Consider the following 24439-nt stretch of genomic DNA (forward strand, 5'->3'; position numbering starts at 1 on the left):
AGTATAACACAAAACTGATGCATGAAAAAAATTGAGACAATATCCAGTCACCTTACATCTCAACATCTTTGAAGGTTCTAGGGACGAATTCTTATCAATTTCCTTTTCAAGGAGTTGGGCCGTTCCTGTAAATTATGCTCAATGAATGGATTGCGTTCATGAAATTTGGGTTTCTTTCTCATTTTTTATGGTAAAAAAATAACTGATAATAATGTGAATTGTACATATATATTTTTCCTCTCTGGTCATTCCTTTCTTGCTTGTTTCCTTATCCAAGTGCAAATCTGTTCGTGTTTCCTGAATGTGAGTGCTCAGCATCAATCAGTTCATCATTTTCTTAAATTGAATATGTTCATCATTTTACTAGATGCGAGCTTTCTCAGCATCCATACGCTCGAGCACTCGCCGTGCTTCCTCTTCTGTAGCTGGAACAGCATTCCGAATCTTCAACCCATTTTTCATGGCCTCCGGACGGATTGTGAACGTGAAGTAGAACTTGTTTGAAACCTAATTAAAATTGGCAAACACATGCAACAAAGACAAACTCATAAATTACAGAAAAATAAACCAGTTAATCTGACATAGAATATCAGATAAGGTCTTATTTCTAACAAAATGGGCTAATTTTTATTGCCAGTGACTTGACTTTGGTGGCAATAAAAGATTAATAGTGCCCCAAATGGCGTTGGGAAGATTTCAATTTTTTTCACTTCTTTGTTGAAAATTTTAAACTAACTTAATTATGTCCAAGCATTCAAAATTTGAGAGAAGAAAATGATTTGGTGCTAAAGATATGCCCTTTTTTGCTTCCTGTTTTCTCTTCGAGGACTCACCTGGCTAGCTCTGAGCTCAGGCCTTGTAACATGAGCCACAACTTCCACATTGATCAGAGGTTGAGCCAGATCCTCAAGTTGTGTGTACAGAACACAAGACTTGAAACGGAGGAAATCCCCAACATCCACCTGCATTGACCAAGAAAAAAAAAAAACCCCACCTCTAGTTATAAAAGCTTGAGTTGCGGAGTCTTGGAATGAAAGCAGTAATCTCATTGGACTCATCTTCAGTTTCCAGTGACGAATCAAACAAAACCTTGGGCTGCCCTAATTCCTCAACCTAGTTTTGATTGCAGGTGTGTAAGTGAATTATGAATGGAAACTTTTCCCATTTACATTTTCAGAAATGGGAAAAGTTTCCAATTCTTCAAAACAGTTATTTGTTCTAGCAACCAAATCAACCATAATTCTACACTATAGGCATACCTCAATAGCATGGCTGATGCAAATTTTGTTAAATCACTCGTGAAAAAAACACCACAGTGGACAAGTACAAGGCTTAGACGCATGGGCTTTGGGGTGTACCCAACCACACACCTACACATTTAGAGAGACTGTTTCCACAACTTGAACCTTAGACCTTTTAGGTTTTGGTCTAACAGCTATCATTGGGTCAATGCTCACCCTCACTGAGATTTTTATTTCCCACCCCATTAATCAGGAATCTGCCTAAATGAAAATGCAATTTGTAATGTGTCAAAGGCATATTACTCTGTAAGTTTAGTAATGTTCTATTTCGTTTTTTAATACATCAAAGCCCTTACTCTAGAAGTTTACTGACCATCAAATTTGAAACCCACAAATTCTCATCACAAGAGCTACCAAAAATTGCATGACAATAAAGAAAATTTCATATCCTACTTTTTAACAATTGTCTTATGAGAATCTGCTAACAGGGTCCAAGTTCAGGGGGGTTGCAACTTGCAACTTAAGGTGACATGCAAAAATCACTACAAGGAGTTAATATAGTCATATGAATAGTATTTTAGATTCTAGCAGGCATCAGGTGGCTACTCACAGGTCTTAAAAAGTCAACATGATCTACTTCCCAAAAGCATGGAGTCATGCCTGCAAAAGCATATGCTGTGGAGAATGCCAATTCAAATGCCCTATGCATCAGGAATCCTCCAAAAATCCGACCGTAGATGTTCCTTTGCTGTGGCTGGCAGATGAGAGAATTCTGGAGGCAGGTGTCCCTTATAAGAATGCTATCTCTGTCTGCCAAGGCTGGCATGTCACAGAATATCCTCCCTTCAGCCAACAATTCTTTGAGCCGGTCTACTTCCTCAATCTCAATCTCCTTTTTACGTTCTCCTTTCTTCTTTTTCCTCATCTTATTCCTTTCTTCTGCCTCTTTCCAGAGCAATTTTTCATGTTCAGTTTCAGGTGAAATCTGGTTGACTGGAGCAGATTTTCCAGTCTTAGAGTCACGAGCCACAAATGTGAAATTTGCTACAAGGGCTAATGAGTCTGATGACGGATTAGAATTCTCTGTGAAAAACGTTTCATATTTGGAAGAGATGAGATGACCCTGGTGCCAGTGCTAAATTGATCAAAAATGAAAAATACAAGAACATAGTGGAGTTGTATCTGTTGGGATACGAAGAAGCAGCATGTGCTCTCTATGAAATAAAAGGTATGCGTCTTTTACCGTGTATCAGTCATGTTATGAAGATAGAAAATAGCAGTGACTTATTGACTGAAAAAATAAACAAAATCTAATGATTATCTGGAGACAATTGAAAGGATATAAACAATTAATTATAAAGAAATCATGGGCAAGGCTTGAACTTATATTTATTTCCCTCATAAACTTTGACTGGTGAGGCCATGAAAAAAATAAGGAAAAAGGAGGAAGAAACTACTTAGAGAAAAAAAAAAATCTACTTCCAAAATGATGCAGGGGATGCCCAACCCAACTAACAACACTCTGCCATAGAAGTTCTAAAAGAGCTGACTTCGCAAAAAGAAAATGGATAACATTACTTGAATAGAACAGAGCAGATACCATGTATAAGAATGGAAATAATTTAATCACCAAAGGCTATGATAAAATCAGAAATGCCAAGATTAGCACAATGAAATGATAAAAAATATACAAGCATCAAAAGAAGTACATAATTTGTGCCCTTAATTTTTTTGCCACTAAATTCATGCTAAAAATTCCTCATGGAGTTTCCAACCCTCTGACCTTACTTACACTGCATTCGGTTGGAGGGTACGAAGAAGGAAGAAAAGAGAGATCAAGGAAATGACGAATGAAAAATCTGTTCCTTTCATTTGGTAGGGTGTAAAGCTAATTAAGGAAAGAAAAATTGATGGAAATGGGACTTTCCTTCCCATACAAAAGTGAGAGAAAACTAGACAGAAAGAAAATTTACTATTAAATCAAGTAATCAGCATTTTCTCCCTTACCAATTAACAAAACAAGTGAAAGAATGGCACATTTTTTCCTGTTCCTTTTCACTCCCGGACACAGCAAACATAGCATTCAAGTGCAACCTAGAAGCACTGTCAGTGTTTATCATGTTTCTTCTCTTCTCTACGGGCAAATGAGGAAGAGCTTATGACAGATCTGAGATGGGGGAAGCCCCAACTACCGATTGAAGTTTTCTTAGCAAAATTCAGCTCTTGCCAGTCTCAAAATAGTCTGCTTAATTTCCAATTATATAAGTGTGTTGGTATCACTGCAGATAGAGGAACCAAGTACCTAAATGCACATTTAATTTTTTTCAAAAAAGTTTGAAGTAACGAAAGTGGCATTTGTCAAAATGTTTTGAGTATGTCAAACAGAATGATATATGAAAGGGCATTCTATCCATGGTCTTAAATTTCCACAAAATTGTCAAAATTTGCGATTTCTGTCACCCACGAAATCAAAATGGCAGTCGATTTCTGTCTTGCATAATTTCCTTCGAAATCTCATCGAATCATCCGAAATTTATCGAAATCTGAAAATTTTAGCGAAACTTGTCGAAATTTTAACCATACGATGAAATTTCGTTAGAATTCAAATGAGAAATTTAGGAGTGAAGTGAAATTTCTATCCTAATTTATTTTATTGAAACAAAAGATTATTACAAAGGCTTTTGAAATTATATGAAAAAATAAACTTATAGTAACATTTTATTTAACCATTTATGTCTAAATTATCATTATTTGTATAATAAATAATATTTCAATGATTTATGAATTTCATTAGTATTAACTGAATATGTTTAATGTACATTATCTTACAAATATATTTGATACACGGACTATTTTACAACTTTTCCACCTCATACAAAACATAGATGTATTTAATTTGTAATATATTAGTACTAAAACTTATATTATTATGTTTGTTAACCATTTCTAAAGTTTCACAAAGAATTCCATGCTTTACCACTAATTTCCGTCATTTTTTCAAATCGAAATCGAAATTGACATCGAAATTGAAATTCTGTCAAACTTTCCGTACTTTTGGAGCTTCAAAATTTAAGACCTTGACTCTATCCTTGTATTCTTACACAATGGTGTACAGGACTGCCTATGTCACTAAGATAAAACCAAAACAGCTAAATTTTCACATGGTAGCCAGATCAAACCAAAGAAGGAAACAATAAACTCAAGCTGTACCAATCAACAATAAGCAACAAAAGTCCTATTTGCCTCCAATACTTTTGCAAGAGAAAAACCCAGAACACACCCAAAGGAAGCACCCAAAAAGAACCGAGGAAAACAATTCTACCCCATAACAACTAGGATGATGTTGCGTTGTCATTAAAATCCTTACATTTCTCTCAAGCCACAAAGTCCACAACATAGCAAACACAGCACAATTCCACAAAAAATTACCCCTTTTACCTCTCCCAAAACCCCAAAACTGCACCAGCATGAAATCATCAACATCTTGTGGTTTTACCAAGACTTCACCAAAAATAGAGAATAGAGATGCCCAAAGTAGTCTAGCCACCCAACAATGAGGAAAAAAATACCCATTAGTCTCATTAGACCCTAAACAAATCATGCAAATAGTAGACTAATAGCCTTATATACTCCTTATCTAGTAAATCATTTGCATTAATCTTGTTAAGAGTCGAAGTCCAAGTAAATGCATTGATCTTAAAGGGACCTTAGCCTTCCAAATGACACTATTTGGAGGAAAAGGACAAAATAAAATCTTCAATAAGTGAAGAAAATGGTTTAGATGAAAGAAGCCAGAAGTAACCCCTAACCAATCTATATATTGCACCTCAATTGAGGAACAAAAGAACCAAAACTCCCAACGAAATAGCTAGCTAATCAACCTTGCTTTCATTAAGAATCCGGACAAAAAAAAAAAAGCTGAAATCCCAAGAAAGAGAGGCCCCCTTCCAAGGAATAAAAGGATGCAACTGCAGCACTATGAACAAGAAAGCCAAAAAAGGTCAGGCAGCAAGGCTTTCCAAAGAAACTTCACCCACCCACAAATCTTCTAAAATTGAATCTTATAGTAGTACTAACAATAGTTGTCAAATCAGATTTGGATCGTGAATCAAAATTCTAATTTTAGGAATTAAGAATTGAAAATCGAATCGAATAGTACAATTCAATACAATACAAATTTTCAAAATCAATTACACATAACATGCACTAATACACATGAATGTACAACAAACAAAATAGTATAATTAAATTAAATTGAATCAGTACAAAAAATCATGTCATGTGTATGTTTTCTAAACAATAAAAGTAAGGAGAAAAAAAAAAAAAAAACCTTTTAAGAAATTAAACCTTACGTTGTTTGAGGGATGGAATCAAGAAACCATGAAATATTTCTTGCATATGCTTTCTCTAATTGAAAAAAAAGAAAAAGAAAAAGAGTAACTTGAAAAAAAATTGATGAATAATTGAAATAATTACTGAAGAAAAAAACCAACCTTTGAATCTTAACACCATACTGAAACATGAGTACTATCTTAGTTGACACTGCTCTTTCTTTTCAATGGTCGAACGCTATACTCCTCCAAGAGTGACAAAAGAAATAAGGTATTGTTTTCTCTTATTTTTTAGCATAGGACCAATGTAAGAAGGAATGGAAGGCAATAGTATATATATAAGCAATCAAGAATAAAAAAACTATTTTTTGGTTTTAACCAAGCCAGGTCGTGAGACTCAACTGTATATGATATATTCAAAATCATGTGAACTGATTGATTCAGATTGATTGAGTCGATAGATTCGGCAATGATTTGGTTTTTTTTATTATTATTTGATAAGATTCAAATTGATTTGGTGTGGAATTGATAACACCGTAAGATTCAAATTGCAAATCATAAGATTCTAACAACTATGGTACCAACCATGATATGGGGGTGAGATGAAAGAACAAAAGAGAAACTTGAAGCACAAATTTCCATGGTCTTGCATGAGAAAAATTTCCACTCCCTCTCTCATCCCACCCATCTCAATAAGTACCAAACTTGCTGCCATAACCTCATGCCATAAGGAATCAACCTCTAAGGGGAATCTCTACAACCATTTAACCTCTATAGAGAGGTTTTTACGCACCAAATTACTAACCCCATTACCTTAGATTCCCTAGCCACATTGTAGCTAACAAGATCATCCCTCTTTCACCCTCACTTGACCATATGATCTTCCAAATTCTTAGCAACATTGACAAGGACTCTAAAAAGGGGCAAAGAATAAATGGATGTTGGAAGATGCAAATCAATAAGAGCGATATGACCCCCCTAAGGACAAGTAATCCCTTGTCCAACCCTCTAAAAGAATCCCTTGATCATGATCTTGACATTCCCCAAAATAAAAATTCTATAAAAGCCTCCTTATTTGCTTGTGGTCTCTTATCAAGCATCAAAATCTAATTGAGATCCTTAATAAGACTTCTCCTCCTCCTCTCCCATTAGCCACTTGATGGAACAATCTAGAATTACAATCCTCCTCTTTTAGCACATGACCCTAACTTCTATCTCCAACTAATGCGTACAAATCATCACTAAGATGAATCTCTCTTCCAATCTATCCAAACCTTCAATATCAGAAAATAAATAAAAATGCTCTTTTATGTCTCCCATAATCTCTTTATTCCATCTTTTTGGTTTATTCTTTCACAAACTTCAATTTTTTCATAAATTTAAAACAGCCACCCTGAACTTGACACTTTACCCCTAATTTTTCACATTCTCCCTAAAGAATGGTGGGTAAACCACATATTCTCAAATCTAGATGGGATAGGACCCCACTTAACTGGTTGAAAATCTAAGGTTACATTTAGTTTGACATAATACTTATTCCTAGAAATAGGATGATAGACGATGAAAATTGTATAGGGATATAACAGTTTAGAAGAAGTCACTCATGTAAAACTTTGTATTATTCCATCCAACATGGAATAGGAACAAAATTGGCATTAATAATTATCCCTTGTCTATTCCCTGTTATACTTTCATTTTTGCATTTTCATTTGCTTTATGGTACTAACATATTTATGTAAACTATCAAATTCTTTTATTATAACCATTTTATTATGAAGAATAGACATTCTATAAATGAAACATAACATAAAAGCACCAACAATGGTTTGACGTACATCTAAATAGAACTTCTTGAACAACATTTGGAAACATGTCATCCTAGAGCAATACTTAGCTAATTAAGAATTTGAAGTTCAAGTTTAGAGTATCAAAGATAAAATCAGAATAAAATTCCATTAGCCATAACTAAAAGTTTAAAACAAAGTATAGTAATTGGGAAAAAAATGTTGGTACCTTGAAGTGATTGAATCACTTCTAGTTGAATCTCCATGGACGATCGCCCGACCCAAGTAACTGCACCAACTATTTCCAAATCAGCATCAATGCGGATTTGTTTCTTGAGAATCATCTTGTCAACAGATGCAGTGACCAATAATAGGGGCCTTGTTGTGTTATCATCACTGACACAATGCTGGTCCACAAATGCACAAATAAATAACGGAACTACCAAATCTTCTATTACTTGGAGGACAATTTTGAAACATGAATAAAGGTAACATGTGCAGTAATCCTGTGAGCATAAATATTAGACCTAGAAAGCTTTTTTCTGAGCAACTACCCATAATAATAATCATTGGGTTCAGGTGCAGCAGACAATTGGTAAAGCAACAGTCTAGAACTTCACATCTCATATAACTCCTCTTTGCAAAGTTTCACAATATTGCAACTATGTGACATGTAACACATACAACAACAACAACAACAACAACAACAAGCCTTAAGTCCCACTAGGTGAAGTTAGCTACATGAATCCTTTTCCATCAATTCACCCGTTCGAGAGCATTTTCCTCTAATAGATTAAGGGGTATTAAATTCTTTCTCACTACCTTATTCCAAGTTATTTTAGGCCTACCCCTACTCTTTTTCATGTCAGAAACAATAACTAACTCCTCTTCATAGGTGTTGTACTAGGCCTACATTTCAAATGCTTAAACCATCTAAATCGCCCCTCCCCTATCTCATCTTCAACCAGTGCTATGCCTAAATTATTGCGTATAGGCTTGTTACTGTAGACACCCCATTTTGTTCGGACCTAATTTAACAAAATTGTACATTTTGTTTTCGAAATACATCATAAATATACAAAATATAGGGAAATACAAGAAAAATACAAAAGGGAATATGCCGGAATATTCATTTTGGTTCGGCTGGCACCTACACATGCACAAAAAAAAGAAGTAAGAGGAAAATCAACAATTAAAGACAGGAGATTCTTTTCTTAAAATCAATTGATCTGCAATAAAATTGAATGATTTATTTCTCAAACTTGAATGATTTGCAATAAAGAAGGATGATTTGTTTCCTAATTCAATTTATCTGATTGAGATTCACATGGAAAGAAATCAATAGGAGACATCCAGTTGAGCCTATGATGGAAACTTTCTGCGAATTGGAAAGCATACGCATGGAAAGACTGGAAATTTGGAAAGAGGTAATGGGGGAAGAGTTGATTTATAGCCTAAGATGGTTTGATTTGATTTTAATGTTGGACGAAGCCCTAACCCTATAAATAGGGGCATCTGCAAGAGGAGAAAAACAACAAGGGAGGAGGCAATTAGGGCCCAATTGAAGAAGAAAGAAGGAGGCAGCAGCCTAGAAGAACACGGCTACCTAAGGAAAATAAGAGAGAAAAGCTTGGAGCATCACAGAGAAGGGAGGAGGCAGCCCTCAGATTCACAAGGAGGCAGCAACCTAGGAGAACACAGCCACCCAAGGAAAAAAAAGAGAGAAAAGCTTGGAGCATCCAAGAGAAGGGGGAGGCAGCCCTAGGATTCTCAAGGTAATCCCTTTCATATCATGTTAACTTATTGTTTTCTTTAAAAAAAAAAATTTCATGTCAAAGATAGATAGGGTTTTAAGGGCGTGCAGCAGCAACCGCATGGAGGATTGCTAGGGTCGGCTGGTAGTTTGGAAGCAGCTGGGTGTTGCAGACAGCAGCAGCAAGAAACGCAGCAGCAGCAGCACAAGCAGATTGAGCAGGCTATCTTAGGTGGCCAAACTAGGTTTAGTGTTAACTTTTTGAGTCCGATCCCTGTTTTGATACTAACAAAGCATATGTATCTTATGTATGCATTTAGTGTGTGAACAAGTTTTCATTTCAGCACGAACATAAGATACCGGAAAATGGAAACCAATACGGACATAAAGCTCACACTCCTGGTGAATTCCATAGAAAATAAAAAGCAAAAGAAGAAGACATTTTGATGTTATCTATATTGCATTTAATATTTTATTAATTGGTCTGTAATAATGCATGCATCTGAATGATATGGATAAAATGCTTAGAATGACCATAGACAGACCCTAGGGACCAACACACTTCACAGTAAACTTTTTCCTAAAAGACTAAAATTACAAAAAAGATTTAGAAATATTTTAGGGTCAAATTTGGGGCAAAAACGGACTTTGGTCAATCGAAGGTCGACTGACATTGGATTTTTTGAACAAAATATTAATTGTTAATGCACTCGGTCGATCAACCAGTTCGAGCTTTAATCAGCTCAGTCGACCGAACTTGCCCGAAGTCAAAATGTTGACCAATGCTCGGTCAACCGACCTCTTGGTGTGTTAAATGCCTTGGTCGACCGAATAGAGAGAAAGTTAACAGTTTGACTTGCCTTGATTAACCGACCTGTTTTGAACTAACCTTCTTTGGTCGACCGAACTATAAAAATATACTTTTCCAACTACTTAGTCGACCGAACTCACAATTCAAAAACACCATGGTTGACCGAACTTCATAGATGGTCAACCAAGCCTTTTACCTGGGTCGACTGAACCCCCATAGGGTTCAGAATCACCCTGATATGGTCGACCAAACTTGCAGTTCAAATTAGCCTTGGTCGACCTAACTTCTATAAGTGGTCGACTGAATCTCTCGAGTTGGTCAATTTTTTACCGCAGGTAAACGAGATTATTTTTAATTAAATATCATTAATTTTTTTCTAAAATGACCTCCGTGTCCCCAACGGTCATATTTTCCTAAAACTCTATATATACCCCTTCATTTGCTTAGATTAGTAATTTTGATTAACCATATTTTTCTCTCAAATTTTTTTCTTAGTCAAAGTTCCCCCAAACAATGTTTTATTGAAAAATCTTTTCTTTGGGGCAAATTTATTTTACTCTCCTAATCTCTTTTACTTATTACTCTTGCAAAATCATTTTTGAAAGAGAAATTTTTGTGTGGGCATTTGCTTTAGATCATCCACTCTTACATAAGCTTTGTTTTTCATAAAATTATTTTTGAGAGTTGGATTAAAGTTTCTCTCGATTATTTTCTTCATAAATTTCTTGGGAGAAATTTTCTATTGCACAAATATTTATGAGCTCAAATCCCAGATTCTCCAAATAATCTTTTATTGCAAAACTCTATATTGGAGAACATATTTATCTTATATACATATTCATATATTTTATTTGTGTAAAAACTATTTGAAAAGCAAACCCTAGATTCTCCTATATTTTTATTGAAATATATTCTTGGGAGAATTTTATTAGGGTCATATCTTTGAGTATTTTATCATACACATCATTTCTCAAAAATTCAAAATATTGTTTTGAGAAAACACCCTTTCTCTACTGAGCATAAATCATATCATATTAGAGAGTACATTGTAGAGCTTAAACGTGTACATCTTTGCTTGTATTTTCAGAAACATTATTATGTACAAAAATATTTTTATTGTATCGATTGGGTTCAGCCCATAATTGAACTGGGGAGTCTCAGCCCCATAAGTGAGACCGATTGGGTTCAGCCCGTGAATTGAACTGGGGAGTTTCAACCCCGTAAGTGAAACCGATTGGATTCACTTGGGAAATTGAACTGGAGAGACTCCGCCTTGTAAGGGAGACAAGTTGGGCTCAGCCTTATAATTGAACTGGGGTTTACCTCGCCCCGTAAGGAGAGGTTGTAACGACTTCTGCTCCGCCCATTTAAGTGAGTAGAGATAGTGAAATCCTTAGAGGATATGCCCAAGGCGGCGACGTAGGCAGTATTGGCCGAACCTTGATAACAAATTTGTGTCACTCTCTCTCTATCTATCTTATTTAAATTTCTACACTTTAATTTCAGCATGTGTGTGAATGTTTATTTAATGTCATAATTATTTGCATACACACATTTGATTTAAATAAGATATACTGCACATGTGTATGTTTACTTTCATTGTTAAAATTATTTTACATACACATGTACATTGAATGGGATATGACATGTGGTGAATCGGTAAAAGTTTAAATTAGCCAAAATGTTTTAAAACCCAATTCAACCCTCTCTCTTGGGATCACACCAATTTCAACAATTAGGGTTTACAAGGAAGAGGATGGCGGCAGGGCAGGTCTTGGAAGACTGCCTTGGGCGGCAAGGAAAGTCATAGGGGTTCGTTTCGTGGGGCTGCAGGGTGCTGCAAACAACAGCAACTGTGAGCCATAGCAGACTAGCAGGAGTTGCAGGTCTGCTGGTTGTCAGGATGGCAAGTGGTCTGTGGGCAGCAGCTGATAGGGCTGCTGTTTGCATACGTTGGGGCTGCTTGGGGTGGGCTGCTCTGTGTGGTGGTTCTAGGGTTCATTAGGTTTATCCGCCCGGGGGGGGGGGGGGGGTTCGGGGGGGGGGGGGATAGTTTTAAAGTTATAGCTGGTTTTATTTTTATTTTTATTTTTTATACAGCAGTGTGGGCTGCTGTGCTGGTTTTTCTAAGGTTCCATTAAGGTTATTTGTATCTTATTTTAAGAGACACAACCAGGTTATATTTAAACAGCAGCACGGGCACCTATGTAGTTGGTTTTCTAGGGTTTCATTAGGCTTTCTTAGATTTTTATTTTGAGAGTCATGGCTTTTATTTGGGTAACAGCATAGGCTGCTGTGTGGTTGTTTCATTAGGCTTTCTTAGGTTTTTATTTTGAGAGTCATGGCTTTTATTTGGATAACAGCATAGGCTGCTGTGTGGTTTTTCTAAGGTCCATTTAAGTGTTTTATTTTGAAGGTTATAGCTGATTTTATTTAGGCAGCGGCATGGGCTGCTGTGTGTTGGTTTTCTAGGATTTCATTAGATTTATTTAGGTTTTATTTTAGGAACTACAGCTGGATTTTTGTTTGGACAGCAGCATGGGCTGCTGTGTGGTGCTTCTAGGGTCTTATTAGATTTGCTTAGGTCTTTAATTTGAGAATATAGTTGGTTTTTTTATTTATCTGGATAACAGCATAGGCTGCTGTGTGGTGTTTCTAAGGTCCATTTAAGTGTTTTATTTTAAGGGTTATAGCTGGTTATATTAAGTCAACAGCATGGGCTGCTGTGTGTTGGTTTTCTAGGGTTTCATTAGGCTTGCCTAGGTTTTTATTTTGAGAGTTATAGCTTGGTTTTTATTTGGATAGCAGCATGGGCTGCTGTGTGATGCTTCTAAGGGTTTCATTAGGCTTGTTCAGGTTTTATTTTAGGAGTTCAAACTGAGTCTTTGTTTAGGCAGTAGCATGGGCTGCTGTGTGGGTGGTACTTTCTAGGATTCATTAGGTTTATCAGGGTTTTTTTTATTTAGGGCTATAACTGGATTTTTCAAGACAGCAGTATGAGCTGCTGTGTTGTCTTTAAGCAGCAGCATGGGCTGCTGTATGGTACTTCCAAATGGTTTCTTTTGGTTTGACAGAGGGTTTTATTTTAAGAGCTTCAGTTGAGTCTTCATGGGCTGCTGTGTGTGTGTAGTGTTTCTAGGTTTTCTTAGGGTCTCATCTTAAGGGATGGGCTGGGTTTTAGTAGGGACAGCAGCATGGGCTGCTAAGTACTCCTCCAAGGCTTACTTATATTCATTCAAGGTTTTAGGGTTATGGCTGCTTTTTTTTTTTTTTTTGAAAACTCGTATGATTGTGAGGTCTCTTTTGATTAGTATGCCTCTTAATTTTGAATGGATGTGTAAAATCGATTTGGTCTCCTTGTTATGAACCTTTAGATATTTGCATATTTAAGTCTCCCTCCATTTAGCATTTGGTTTTTCTGAACAATTTTTTTTTGTTTTTCTAATCATTTATTATTTTATTTTCAATTTAAATTTTAATCGGATTTTCAATTTTAAAAATGGGAAGAAATTAGAATAGTGAAAAATCAGGAAAAATATTTTGAAAGCCAGAAAAATAAGAAAAAATATTTTTGAGCTGTTTTGAGCCGAAATAAATTAGAAAAAAGTTTTTTAAAATCCCAAAAAATTCTAGAAAATTTTTGAAAAATCTCATAAAATTTGGGATACTTCTAAAGACTCTTTGGTTCCAAATTTCCTTATTTTTTCCAATTTTTTGCTCGGGTGCGTCCCTATGATTTTAAAAATGAGTAATGGGATATTTCAGACCTTACTTGTATTAGCTTTTGAGGGAGGTTTATCTAACAAGATCCCCTCGTTTGGAGGTCTTATTAGACATTCCTAAATTACACTTTAATTTCCATACCCTTTTAAAGGAGTTAATTAAAGACCATCAAATTCAATTTAGGGATAATTCATAATTAATTAGGTACCGTTCATCGAACGGGTGCGTAGGGGGTGTTGATACCTTCCCCTCGCATAACTTAACTCCCGATCCCAACTTTAGTAAAAACAAATCAAGACTACTAGTTCCTTAGCCTAGGATTGGTCTAGACACACATCAAATGAGTAGTAATTAAGTGTTCCAATCATAAATACAGTTAAATATTCACAATCATACAAACAATATTCAAAAAATATCATTGAGTAATTAAAAGACTCATTAAATTCATATTTGGGATAATTCCTAATTAACAAATGGCTCAACTCTCTAGAGTCTCCAACGGGATCGCCAAGTTGTTGCAACGTGCCACTCGTGAACGGAGTGTGCTCCAATACACATCCCATTGACTTTTTCGAGATTGCCAAGTACAAGATAAGTGGTTTCCTGGGTCTTGAGGGAACTATCACAAGCGGATTCAAAAGATATCTTTTGATCTTTTTGAAGGCCTGTTGGCATTCCTCGTTCCATTTTTCAGGGTTATTCTTTCACAAAAGCTTGAATACAGTCTCGCACGTGGTTGTTAATTGAAAAATAAAACAAGCAATGTAATTTAGCTTTTTCTCAAGAAACTCCTGACCTTCTTTTCAGTTTGGGGGATCGGCATTTCTTAAAAGACCTTTATCTTGTCTGGATCTAACTCAATTCCTTTCCTACTCACCATGAATCCCAACAATTTCCCTGAAGTAACACCAAAAGTGCATTTTTTTCTGGGATTAACTTGAGTTGACATTTTCTCAATATTTTGAATAGTTTCTTCAAATTCACCATGTGATCCTCTTTATCTCGGGATTTGACAATCACATCATCCACATATACCTCCATTTCCTTATGCATCATGTCATGAAACAATGTCACCATGACTCGTTGATATATTACCCCAGCGTTCTTTAACCCAAATGGCATAACCTTATAACAAAAGATACAAGGTAATGAACGTCGTTTTCTTTTTATCCTCAGGTGCCATCTTAATTTGATTGTATCCCGAGAATCCATCCATGAAGGAAAATACAGAATGTCTTGTGGTGTTATCAATCAGAACATCTATCTGTGGAAGTGGAAAATTATCCTTTGAACTGACTTTGTTTAGATCCCTATAATCAACACACATTCTGACTTTTCCGTTTTTATTTATTATGGATACAATGTTAGCCATCCATTCGAGATATTTAGCTATTTCTAGAAATCTAGCCTCAAACTATTTCCTAACCTCTTCTTTAATTTTTAACATCTCTAGCCTCATTCTTCTCAGCTTCTACTTTACGGGCTTACTACCTAGATAAGTGGGTATCTTATGTGTTACTAAATCTGTGTCCAACCCCGGCATATCCTAGTATGATCATGCAAACACATCAATGTATTCTTGCAAAAGATCAATTACTTTGTTCTTTTCCCGATCTGTAAATAGTGCTCTACTTGTTTTGGTTCCTTTTCAGTCACAAGTTAATTATTAAAGTGGGATCCTCACTAGAAACTGCTTGTTTTTCTTCAAGTTCCATCATTCTTTGCATTTTAGGAGGTATATTTAGTTCTTCTTCCTCTATTTCTGCCTTATCGATCAAATTCTCAAAGTTAATTTCCACTTCAGGCTCGTTGGTACTAGTAAAGCCATTTCCCGTATTTCTGCATAGAACACAAGCAAAAAACAAACAAGATTTGGAAAAAGTAACCAAAACGAATGCAATGAGATGTAATTGAAATGCAAATTTTATTTCATTAAAGCCCAAAAAGGATTTAAACAAAGTTAAGCATTGTCCTCTTATTCAACAAAAAGAAAAACAAAGGAAACTCATAATTACTGTGGCATTACATTGTGTCGGCCATGATGGGATACTTGAACTCATGCCAATTCTGGAGCTCTGTTTCTGCTACAATGGGATAAACCCAACTTTCCACGCTTTTATCAGTGTCAGGTGGATCAACCACGGAAATGCTCACTTGTTCGATTTTCTGACATGCCTGTTCTGCGAACCCCACTTCTACCTAGCCATTTGGATCTACCATTCCCCCACTTTGGAACACTTCAGACAAAGCAAGAATCTTCATCTTTCCCAGGCCCTTCACTTGTCTTGTAAGACACGCTATTCTCCTTTCTTTCCTTTCATCAACCATCTTTTTGCATTTTGCAAAGGTAGACACATATCCCAGTCCGAAGCACCCTCCTACCCTTGGAAACTGTATTGGAATCAGGGTCCCCTACAGGTCCTTGCCCAGACCTTTTCTTGGGCAAAATTTGGATCAAATCATTTCTATTGCAATCATTTTGGCTGTAGATGAAATCCAGGGTCGAGGGATCGGGCAGCCCTCAACTACATAGGTTGTACTTACAACCTCAAAAGAATGAAAAAGAGTCATTAGGTATTTCCTCGGCTGCGTCCACATACGGGGTTGTGGAAGGTTTGGTAACCATCAAATTCGTCTCTCCATACACGCAAATCATCTTTTCCTCTACTACGAACTTTACCCTTTTGTGCAAGGAAGAGGGTATTGCTCCAGCCATGTGGATCCATGGTCTTCCCAGAAGGCAACTATGAGAGGGTGACATAGCCATGCCCTGGAATGTAATATTGAAAGTCATCGAGCCAATTTGCATAGACATTTCGATGATTCCCATGGATTCTCTATGAGTCCCATCGAACGCCCTCACAATCAAATTACTTTGCTGCATATATGAGATGTCAATCGGCAATTTCTCTAATGTAAACATGGGCATGACGTTCAAGGATGAACCATTATCAATCAATACTCTTGCTACCATGTGATCCTTGCATCGAGTGGAGATACGGAGGGCTTTAATATGCCCTCATCCCTTAGATGGAATCTCTTCATCAGTGAATGTTATATAATTGGCCGTCGTGAGACTCCCAATTATATGATTGAAATTTTCTATGCTAATGTTTTGTGGGATGTAGGCCTGATTAAGGACTTTCAGAAGGGCTTTCCTATGTGCTTCTGAGCTTAAAAGTAGAGAGAGTACCGATAGGTGGGCCGGAAGCTTACTGATCTAATCTAACACACTATACTCACTCTGTTTGATGATTCTCAGGAATTCTACAGCATCTTGGTAGGACACGGGCTCCTTGATTGCCTTGCCGGTTTCTGCCTGCTTCATTTCCTTTTGCTTTTTCTCCTTCTCCAAATAGTCGGGAGTGTAGACTCTCCCGCTGCGGGTTACCCCATTGACACCAACAACATTATTGGTGCTCTCCTGCTCTATAACACCACCATCATTGATTTCATACCCGTACTTCCAAGGTATCGCTTTGCTATTCTAATATGGAAATGGACGTGGGACCGATATGGTGAGTTTGGCGGTTCCCTTGCTTACTCTTGAAATTGTTGAATTTTTTTGGATATTGATAGGAATGAAAGGCTTGTTCGTGTACTAGGGATGCGTGGCCTTACAACCCTCCCCTCCTATAGTATGCACTGTCGTGTCCTCTCCTTTAGTATAGATTTATATCCACCCAAAATCCATGAGGTTATGTATGAACCGTCAAAATGTCCCGCAACCCTACATTGACGGACTAGTTTTGTTCTGACAACTGCACCCCGCCCCCTTGGGACAAACTGTTATCTCTTCAAACAACCATACTTGGCATAGCTTCCCATAGATCTCATCGAGTGACAACTGAATCTGTTCCACTTTTTCCCTTTTCACCTTGTCATTTTCTCGCCCTATGTCGTTCACTGTATTGCTCCCATGATTAGGCAGGGAATTGCCATGCACGTTAGATTCCTTAGTGTCCAGCCAACCTACATCTCTCAATGCTTGAACTCGGTATTTGAAAGACTAGCATCTGTCAATGGTATGTCCAAGAGCATTGGCGTAGTATTCGCACCGTGCATCGGGATCGTACCATTTAGTAAAAGGCGGGTGCACAATTACCCCCGGGATAGGGGCAACTAGCTGCCTTTCGACTAGTTGTGGGAATAGTTCTGTATAAGTCATTGGAATGGGCTCAATCTTCTTGGTTTCTCTAGTAAATATTTTCTCTGATACATGCGGATTCTGTGCCTTTGGGCTAGGGAAGGCCCGGTAGAAATCATGTGTGGTTATGCACCTGATTGTGCTATCTTGTTGACCACAAGCTCAAAAGTCGTACTCTTACCTACCCATCTGGTACGGTTCTCCTGATAAGGGCCACCCTAAATCATTTGGGTTTCCCCTTCCTTTTTCTCGCCTACCCATTTCTTGGCAGCGTTCTGTTATGTTCCTGCACTTTTCATTCTTCCCGTTCTAAAGGCACTCTTGATTCTTTCACCTATAGTGACTAGATTTGCAAAACTCTAAGGCGCACTCCCAATTAGATGGCCGAAGTATGGGTCCCTGAGAGTGTTGACAAATAGCAAAATAGCTTCCCTGTCTTCTACTAGGGGGTGTGCCTGAGCTGCAATCTCCCTCCATCGGTAAGCATATTCTTTGAAGGTTTCACTGGTTTTCTTCTCCATGTTCTGCAAAGTTAGTCTGTCAAGGGCCATCTCAATCACATATCGGTACTAGGCTATAAAAGCATGAGCCAAGCCTTTCCATGTACAAATTTTGGTCATGTCTAGCTAAATATACCATCTTACAGCTGCCTCGGTTAAGCTGTCTTGGAAACAGTGAATCAGAAGTTTGTCATTATCAGAATAGGCTGTCATTTTTTGGCAATACATTCTTAGGTGAGTCAATGGGCATCTAAATCCATTAAACTTTTCAAATTCCGGGACCTTAAACTTCGGCAATAGCACTACATTCGGGACCAGAGACCAGACACAAGTCAAAAGCATCAACCAATCCAAACAAATTGGTTCTTTCCATGGCCCGTAGGCGCTCTTCTAGTATCTCGTATTTGCGTTCAGCTTCTGATTTGAGAGTCGGTTCTTTAGCTATTCTAGAGTCTAAGATCACAAATGGGGGTGTCCCAACAGAAGAGAATCCTAGAAATGACATCGTGGGCACAAATGGCTGTGTGCTCGGACCAAGGCCGGTTGCCATGTTAGCGGGCTGACATGACAGGTGCCCATGAACAAGAGTGAAGCCTGGCGGGTACAAAGGTTTTTCTTCTATTACTACTTCAGGAACCTGGGCAATCTTTCCTTTGCTTGAAGTGATCATTAGCTCCATCAATTTATTCATTTGTTCCTTGGTTTCCCTAACATCTTGGCTTATTTCTTCATGGAATTGTTCCAGGCCCATCATGCGGTTTTCTAAGTGCTCACTCATGATTTTAGTCTTTCTCCTAGTATTGTAGGGATGCACAGTGGGCTCAATGTTGCCTTCTAGATTTTGTTAGACGGATCTTTTTCTACAAGCAACTTCTTTTTCATGAGTATAGGATTATGAATGCATGAATAAGTGCAAAGTGAATGAATTTTTATGCAATTCAAACTAAATGACTACTTTGCCAAAATTCCCGAAAAAGCCCTCATTACTCCAAGGCAAGCAAACATGGTAAACAAGATCACTTTTATTATTTGCATCCAATTTCATTACATAGAGTTTCATTACAAAATATCATGCTCAAATTGCCCTAGACAAGTGATCACTAGTGTCTGAAAATTCAGTGTTCGAGATGCATTTCTTTTGTCTCGCAACTGTTTGGTCCCATTCTTGTGCTAGAGCTTCGAGTTCCTATAAGGCTCAAGATTTTCTTTCATTCTCTGCTTTAACAGCTCTTAGTAATACCCTATTGAGCTCGGCCTCTATTTGGAGCCTCCTTTCCTTTCTCCTTAAGGCTATTATTTCCTCTTCCGCTTGTATGCACTTGTCTATCTTTTGCTTCACGTTTCTCTGGCATTGGAGGATTATTTCGTGCGTTCTTCGCTTTGCCATCCTAGCACTCAATTTGGCTTCCATGACTTTCTCTTTAGCAAAACGAAGTTTCCTCTACCATTCTGTTCTACCATCTTCTCCCTCTTTCATCTAGGACTGATTAGTTGACAAGAATTCTACCAGTGAGTTCGGAATTTCCTGCGCTCGGTTTATCAAGAAATCTGCGATCTGAGGGTTGATCGTAATGGCACTCCACCTATAATAATCTCCCTGGATCCTTGTCATACGCTTACCCGAGTCAATCAAATGGATGGTCTTCCAAGCTATCACAAACTTCCCGCTTTGCTTCTGGACTCCTTCCTGCTCATAAGTGAACTCTGAACTGCCCAGTGAACTGCCCAGTCCATGTGTCATAGGTATGAATTGACAAGATCCTAGCTGCCTTCTGAGCATGAGAGGAGCGTAGGTTGTCCCACCCCATGGGCCTAATAAAGGGACCCATGGAAACTCTCCGCATTTGTAGATCATGTCAATGTATCCCATCCACAGAGCTTGGCATACAAACCCCTTTGTTCCCCAATTACGCATTCTTTCATTCCATTCTCGCTTGTTCCGGTATTCTTCCCATTTGGCCTTTTTAAATTCGACTAAAGGAATCCGGAGGCTTGGGAATACAGGATGAAAATGACCTTCTTTCCACGATATGTGACTCATGAACCAGACGTAGAGCATTAGGATACAACACCTCAATCAGCCTTTTCCTCGAATCCTGCAATGGTTGAGGAAACGGAATGTTTCTGCCAGGATATCGGGTATCGGGCTAACCCCATTTTGAACTTAAGCCATGAAGAAGGTCATTTCTTAGTCGATAACCCCCAATTCCTTAGGAAAAATTACCAACCCGTAGATGGCCCTGGCTAGTATTTTCATATGAATCTCTTCTTTCTCTTCCCCTTCCATCAGAGTCTTCAAGCTTTTCCAAGTGATGCTTTTAGCTTCTTTTACGATTTGTCGATTTATCTTCTAAGCTTTGACCTCAATTACCCTCCATAATTCCCTTCTGAAAGTTATTGCAAGATTGTGTCTATACGCCCCACGTCCCCCCGCAAGGTGAATGAGTCTTCGGCAAGAATGACAATGACGTATATTCCTCGATGGTGGGAGTCATGTCTACCCCTTCAAAAGTAAAACAACAATAAGAGGGGTTCCGGAACTCCACCAAGACATTCATCACTTCAAAGTTTACTATCACATGCAATAGGAATCCAATTTGACCGTATAGCTGGGAGAGTTTCAGACTTCTTTCTACTGTCCAACCGACCCAGATATTCTTCAATTCTTTCAAAGAGTTCTGTCTGGTATCAAGCTTAACCCCAGCTAGTAACACTGTGTTGATTTCTTTATTCACACTATCCCATGATTAGATTCTCTCATCATGTCATGTTATATAGAAGGAATCTAGTTGTGGATCGGGTATTTAACATTACCCTCACTAGACACATCCACGTCCACTATAGGGGTCATCTTCCAGAGGTCTTTCAAGGGTACTTAGGATTTGGAGGGAGATGGACCCACTTGCTCTTTGATTTTGAAGTCTTTTTTTTTTTCTCCTCTTTTTTTTGTGCTCCAATTGACCCCACCAAAAAAGAAGAATAAGAAGAAAGAAAGAAAGAAACCCCAGCCAGAAGTTCTCCTAGATGATTACTCCACGTAGAACAGATCCATCAAGATGTAAATTTGAACAAACACATTACACATCACCACAAAATTATATTCGGGTCTCAAACAAATCCCAATATCACAATTTCAACAGTCTAAAATCAACAACAAATATCGACAAAATGCACAAAACCCAGGAAAAAAGTGTATAAATCTCAAAAGCCTATGTACCTTGAAGGAGATGGTCCCAGCAAGAGCATCGAGATCTTCAAGCAATTTCCCAATTCTGATCTCATTAGAGGGGTCCCTGTACTGCTCCCTGAGGATATAATCGGACGAGAACTTGTAAAGAATACCAGTCCTACTCTGCGACGGCGTTTTGGTCACCAATACGCTTTGCAAATTAGAGTCCTCAATTGGGAGATCGACAGGCCTCTCACATATTTTGGATCTTGCTTCCCACAAAGCATTTGTTACAGGAGAATGGTACATTCCGGGCCACAAGCTAATCGGTTTACGAATGGAGGAGCCTGCATCAATAGGCGGAGAGCTCTCGAATGGTGGAGTTACAGTGGAGACAACAGGGACTGCACTGGAAGATGCAGAGTCTGGCGGTTTGGGAAATGGGGATACTGTGGACGAAAATAACTTGGTTTGAGTGAGTTTTGGCGGGATTGGATTTTGAAAGTTGCTTTTGGCGATGGGTTTTGGATGATTTGATGAACTGGGCAAGTGGGCAATTGCGGGTTCATCTTGTGTGAAATTTGGAGAGGAAAGCGAAGCAACTTGAGGGAGTTCTGGAGAGGAAGATTCAAGATCGAGGAAGCGTGAAACAAGTGTTTGGAGGGAAGGTTTAATTTGGGGTTTGGGAATGAAGGAAGAGGCGACCGATGATGATTTGAAGAGGGGCCAGGAGAGTGGTTTTCTCAGTGGTTTCATCATCATTTGATTGAGGAAGAAGAAGAAGAAGAAGAAGAAGAAGCTGTACTCAACTTTGGAGCTATGAGATCGGTCATGGTAGAACAGTATCCCAAGGAGGAAGCTGTGGTTGGTCTGGATGAGATTTAAAGAAGAATTTTCGCAGACTACTTGACTAGAAAAGTTTTCACACCGTTATAGCCATTCGAACTTTTTAAAGGTGCAATCGGGCATTGTAAAAAATTATGAGAACAATAATTACAAACTAAAATCTGTTATAAAATTAAAAAAGAATAGGAAAATAAATAAATAAATAAAGATAAAGACAGAAATTTACATGATTCATCTACTTTACGAGCGGATGGGAACAAAACTTCACGAGAGGAATTACAATATGATATGAAACCAGTCTTGTATAAGATATCTCTATCTTCTCTTTATCTATTATCTTCTTTATATATACCCTACTTACTTCAAGCATACAAATGAGTATTCAAGTATGCAATGTTTATACAAGCATATAAAAATTTATCTTATCAATATAGGTCAATATGGATACCAATGTATTTATTGGGGTAGAAAATCGAAGTGGTGAAAGATGGGATGATATCCACATTTCCCATAACTTATTTTTCATAACACTATCTCTTGGATGTCACCCATATATTAACTACTTTTACTAAAATCCTTAAGATGTCTCATTCCAATGAAATAAACCAATTTCTTGAATGTTGTAGTAGGTAAAGTTGTGGTGAACAAATCTGTTAGATTATCACTTAGATGGATCTGCTGAACGTGTATAGAAGAATTTTGGAGAGATATACTTTGTTCTGTCACCCTTTATATATCCCCATCTTAATTGAGTTATACAGGTAGCGTTGTCTTCATATAAAACTATTGAAATATCCTTGATTGATTGTAGACCATAATTTACTTGGATATGAGAAATTATTTATCTGAATCACACGCATTCTCTACTAACTTCATAGGTAGCTAGTATTTCAAAATGATTTGAGAATATTATTGTAATCATCTGTTTTATTCTCAAATAGCATTGAATATGTTTAATTTCATTTCAATGTCATCGAGTAAGAGTAGAGTTACATCTTGCTAGTAGATTTACAACAAATGTAATGTCGGGTCTTGTACAATTTGCCAAATAGATCAAAAAGCCGACAACATTTAAATATGGTACTTCAGGACCAAGTAATTCCTTCCGTTCATCATGAAGCTTAAATATGGTACTTCAAGACCAAAAAATTCCTCTTCCTCATCTTGAGGTCGAAATTGATCTTTCTTAACATAATCACATCATCATTGGAGATCTCAAAGGATGAATTTTATCGATGTAAAATTGCTTCAACACCTTTTCGATATATGTAGATCAATGAACAAAAATTATGTCATTTGCATGTTCAATCTGTAGGCCAAGACAATATTTTGTCTTTCCTAAATCTTTCATTTCAAATTCCACAATTAAGTAATTAGCAACTTTAATAAGCTTTCAGGAGTCCCAACTAAATTCAAATCATCAACATAAACAGCAATTATAGCAAATTTGGATTATGATTTTTAATAAAAACGCATAGACAAATTGGATCATTTATGAAATCTTCTTTCACAAGGTACTCACTTAATCGATTGTACCACATGCGTCCAAATTGTTTTAATCCATATAAAGAATGTTGGAGTTTAATTGAATAAAAATTTCTGAGTTTTGTTTGAGGCAATTTAAATCCTTCACGGATTTTCATATAAACTTCATTATCCAACGATCCATATAGGTATGTTGTTACTACGCCCATAAGACGCATGCTCAGTCGTCCAATGACTAATAGCCCAATTAAGAATCTAAATATGATTTCATACATTACGGGAGAATATGTCTCCTCATAATCAATTCCAGGTTTCTGCAAGAAACCTTGTGCCATAAGTCTTATTTTATATTGAGTAATTTTATTATTTTCATTTCACTTGCACACAATGTTAGACATCTTCTGGTGTTTGAACTACAGGTCTAAAAACTTCTCTTTTTGATAGAGAGTTTAATTTTGATGTGATAGCCTCTTTCCATCTTAGTCAATCACTTCTATATCGACATTCATTAACAGATTTAGATCCAAGATCCTCATGACTTTTGGTAATGTCATTACTTCTGGTAATGTTATCACTTCTGGTAATGTCATCATTACTTTTGGTAATGTCAGTGGCTACTGTATATGCAAATATATTGTTGACAATAACT

General features: G+C 37.3%; 1 protein-coding gene across 1 annotated transcript; it reads right to left on the reverse strand.

Annotated features, from left to right (window-relative positions):
- Positions 1-150: 150 nt before the first annotated feature.
- LOC131150362 (acyl-coenzyme A thioesterase 2, chloroplastic-like) lies at positions 151-22441 on the reverse strand. The gene is made up of 5 exons (XM_058101047.1): positions 21508-22441; positions 7586-7763; positions 1852-2324; positions 834-962; positions 151-507 (listed from the first exon to the last, which is right to left on the reverse strand). The coding sequence occupies exons 1-5, from the start codon at positions 22219-22221 to the stop codon at positions 364-366; spliced, it is 1638 nt and encodes a 545-aa protein (XP_057957030.1). The 5' UTR covers positions 22222-22441; the 3' UTR covers positions 151-363.
- Between the last annotated feature and the right edge of the window lie 1998 nt (positions 22442-24439).

Source organism: Malania oleifera, chromosome 3, assembly GCF_029873635.1.
Source record: "Malania oleifera isolate guangnan ecotype guangnan chromosome 3, ASM2987363v1, whole genome shotgun sequence".
Lineage (NCBI taxonomy): Eukaryota > Viridiplantae > Streptophyta > Magnoliopsida > Santalales > Ximeniaceae > Malania > Malania oleifera.

Coding starts and splice junctions, on each gene's coding strand:
- LOC131150362 (XM_058101047.1), bottom strand. CDS start 22,221: ATGATGATGAAACCACTGAGAAAACCACTCTCCTGGCCCCTCTTCAAA. Junction 963..1,851: donor ATGTTGACTTTTTAAGACCT/GTGAGTAGCCAC, acceptor TGGTCAATGCAG/GTGGATGTTGGGGATTTCCT. Junction 508..833: donor CTGAGCTCAGAGCTAGCCAG/GTGAGTCCTCGA, acceptor AATTTTAATTAG/GTTTCAAACAAGTTCTACTT.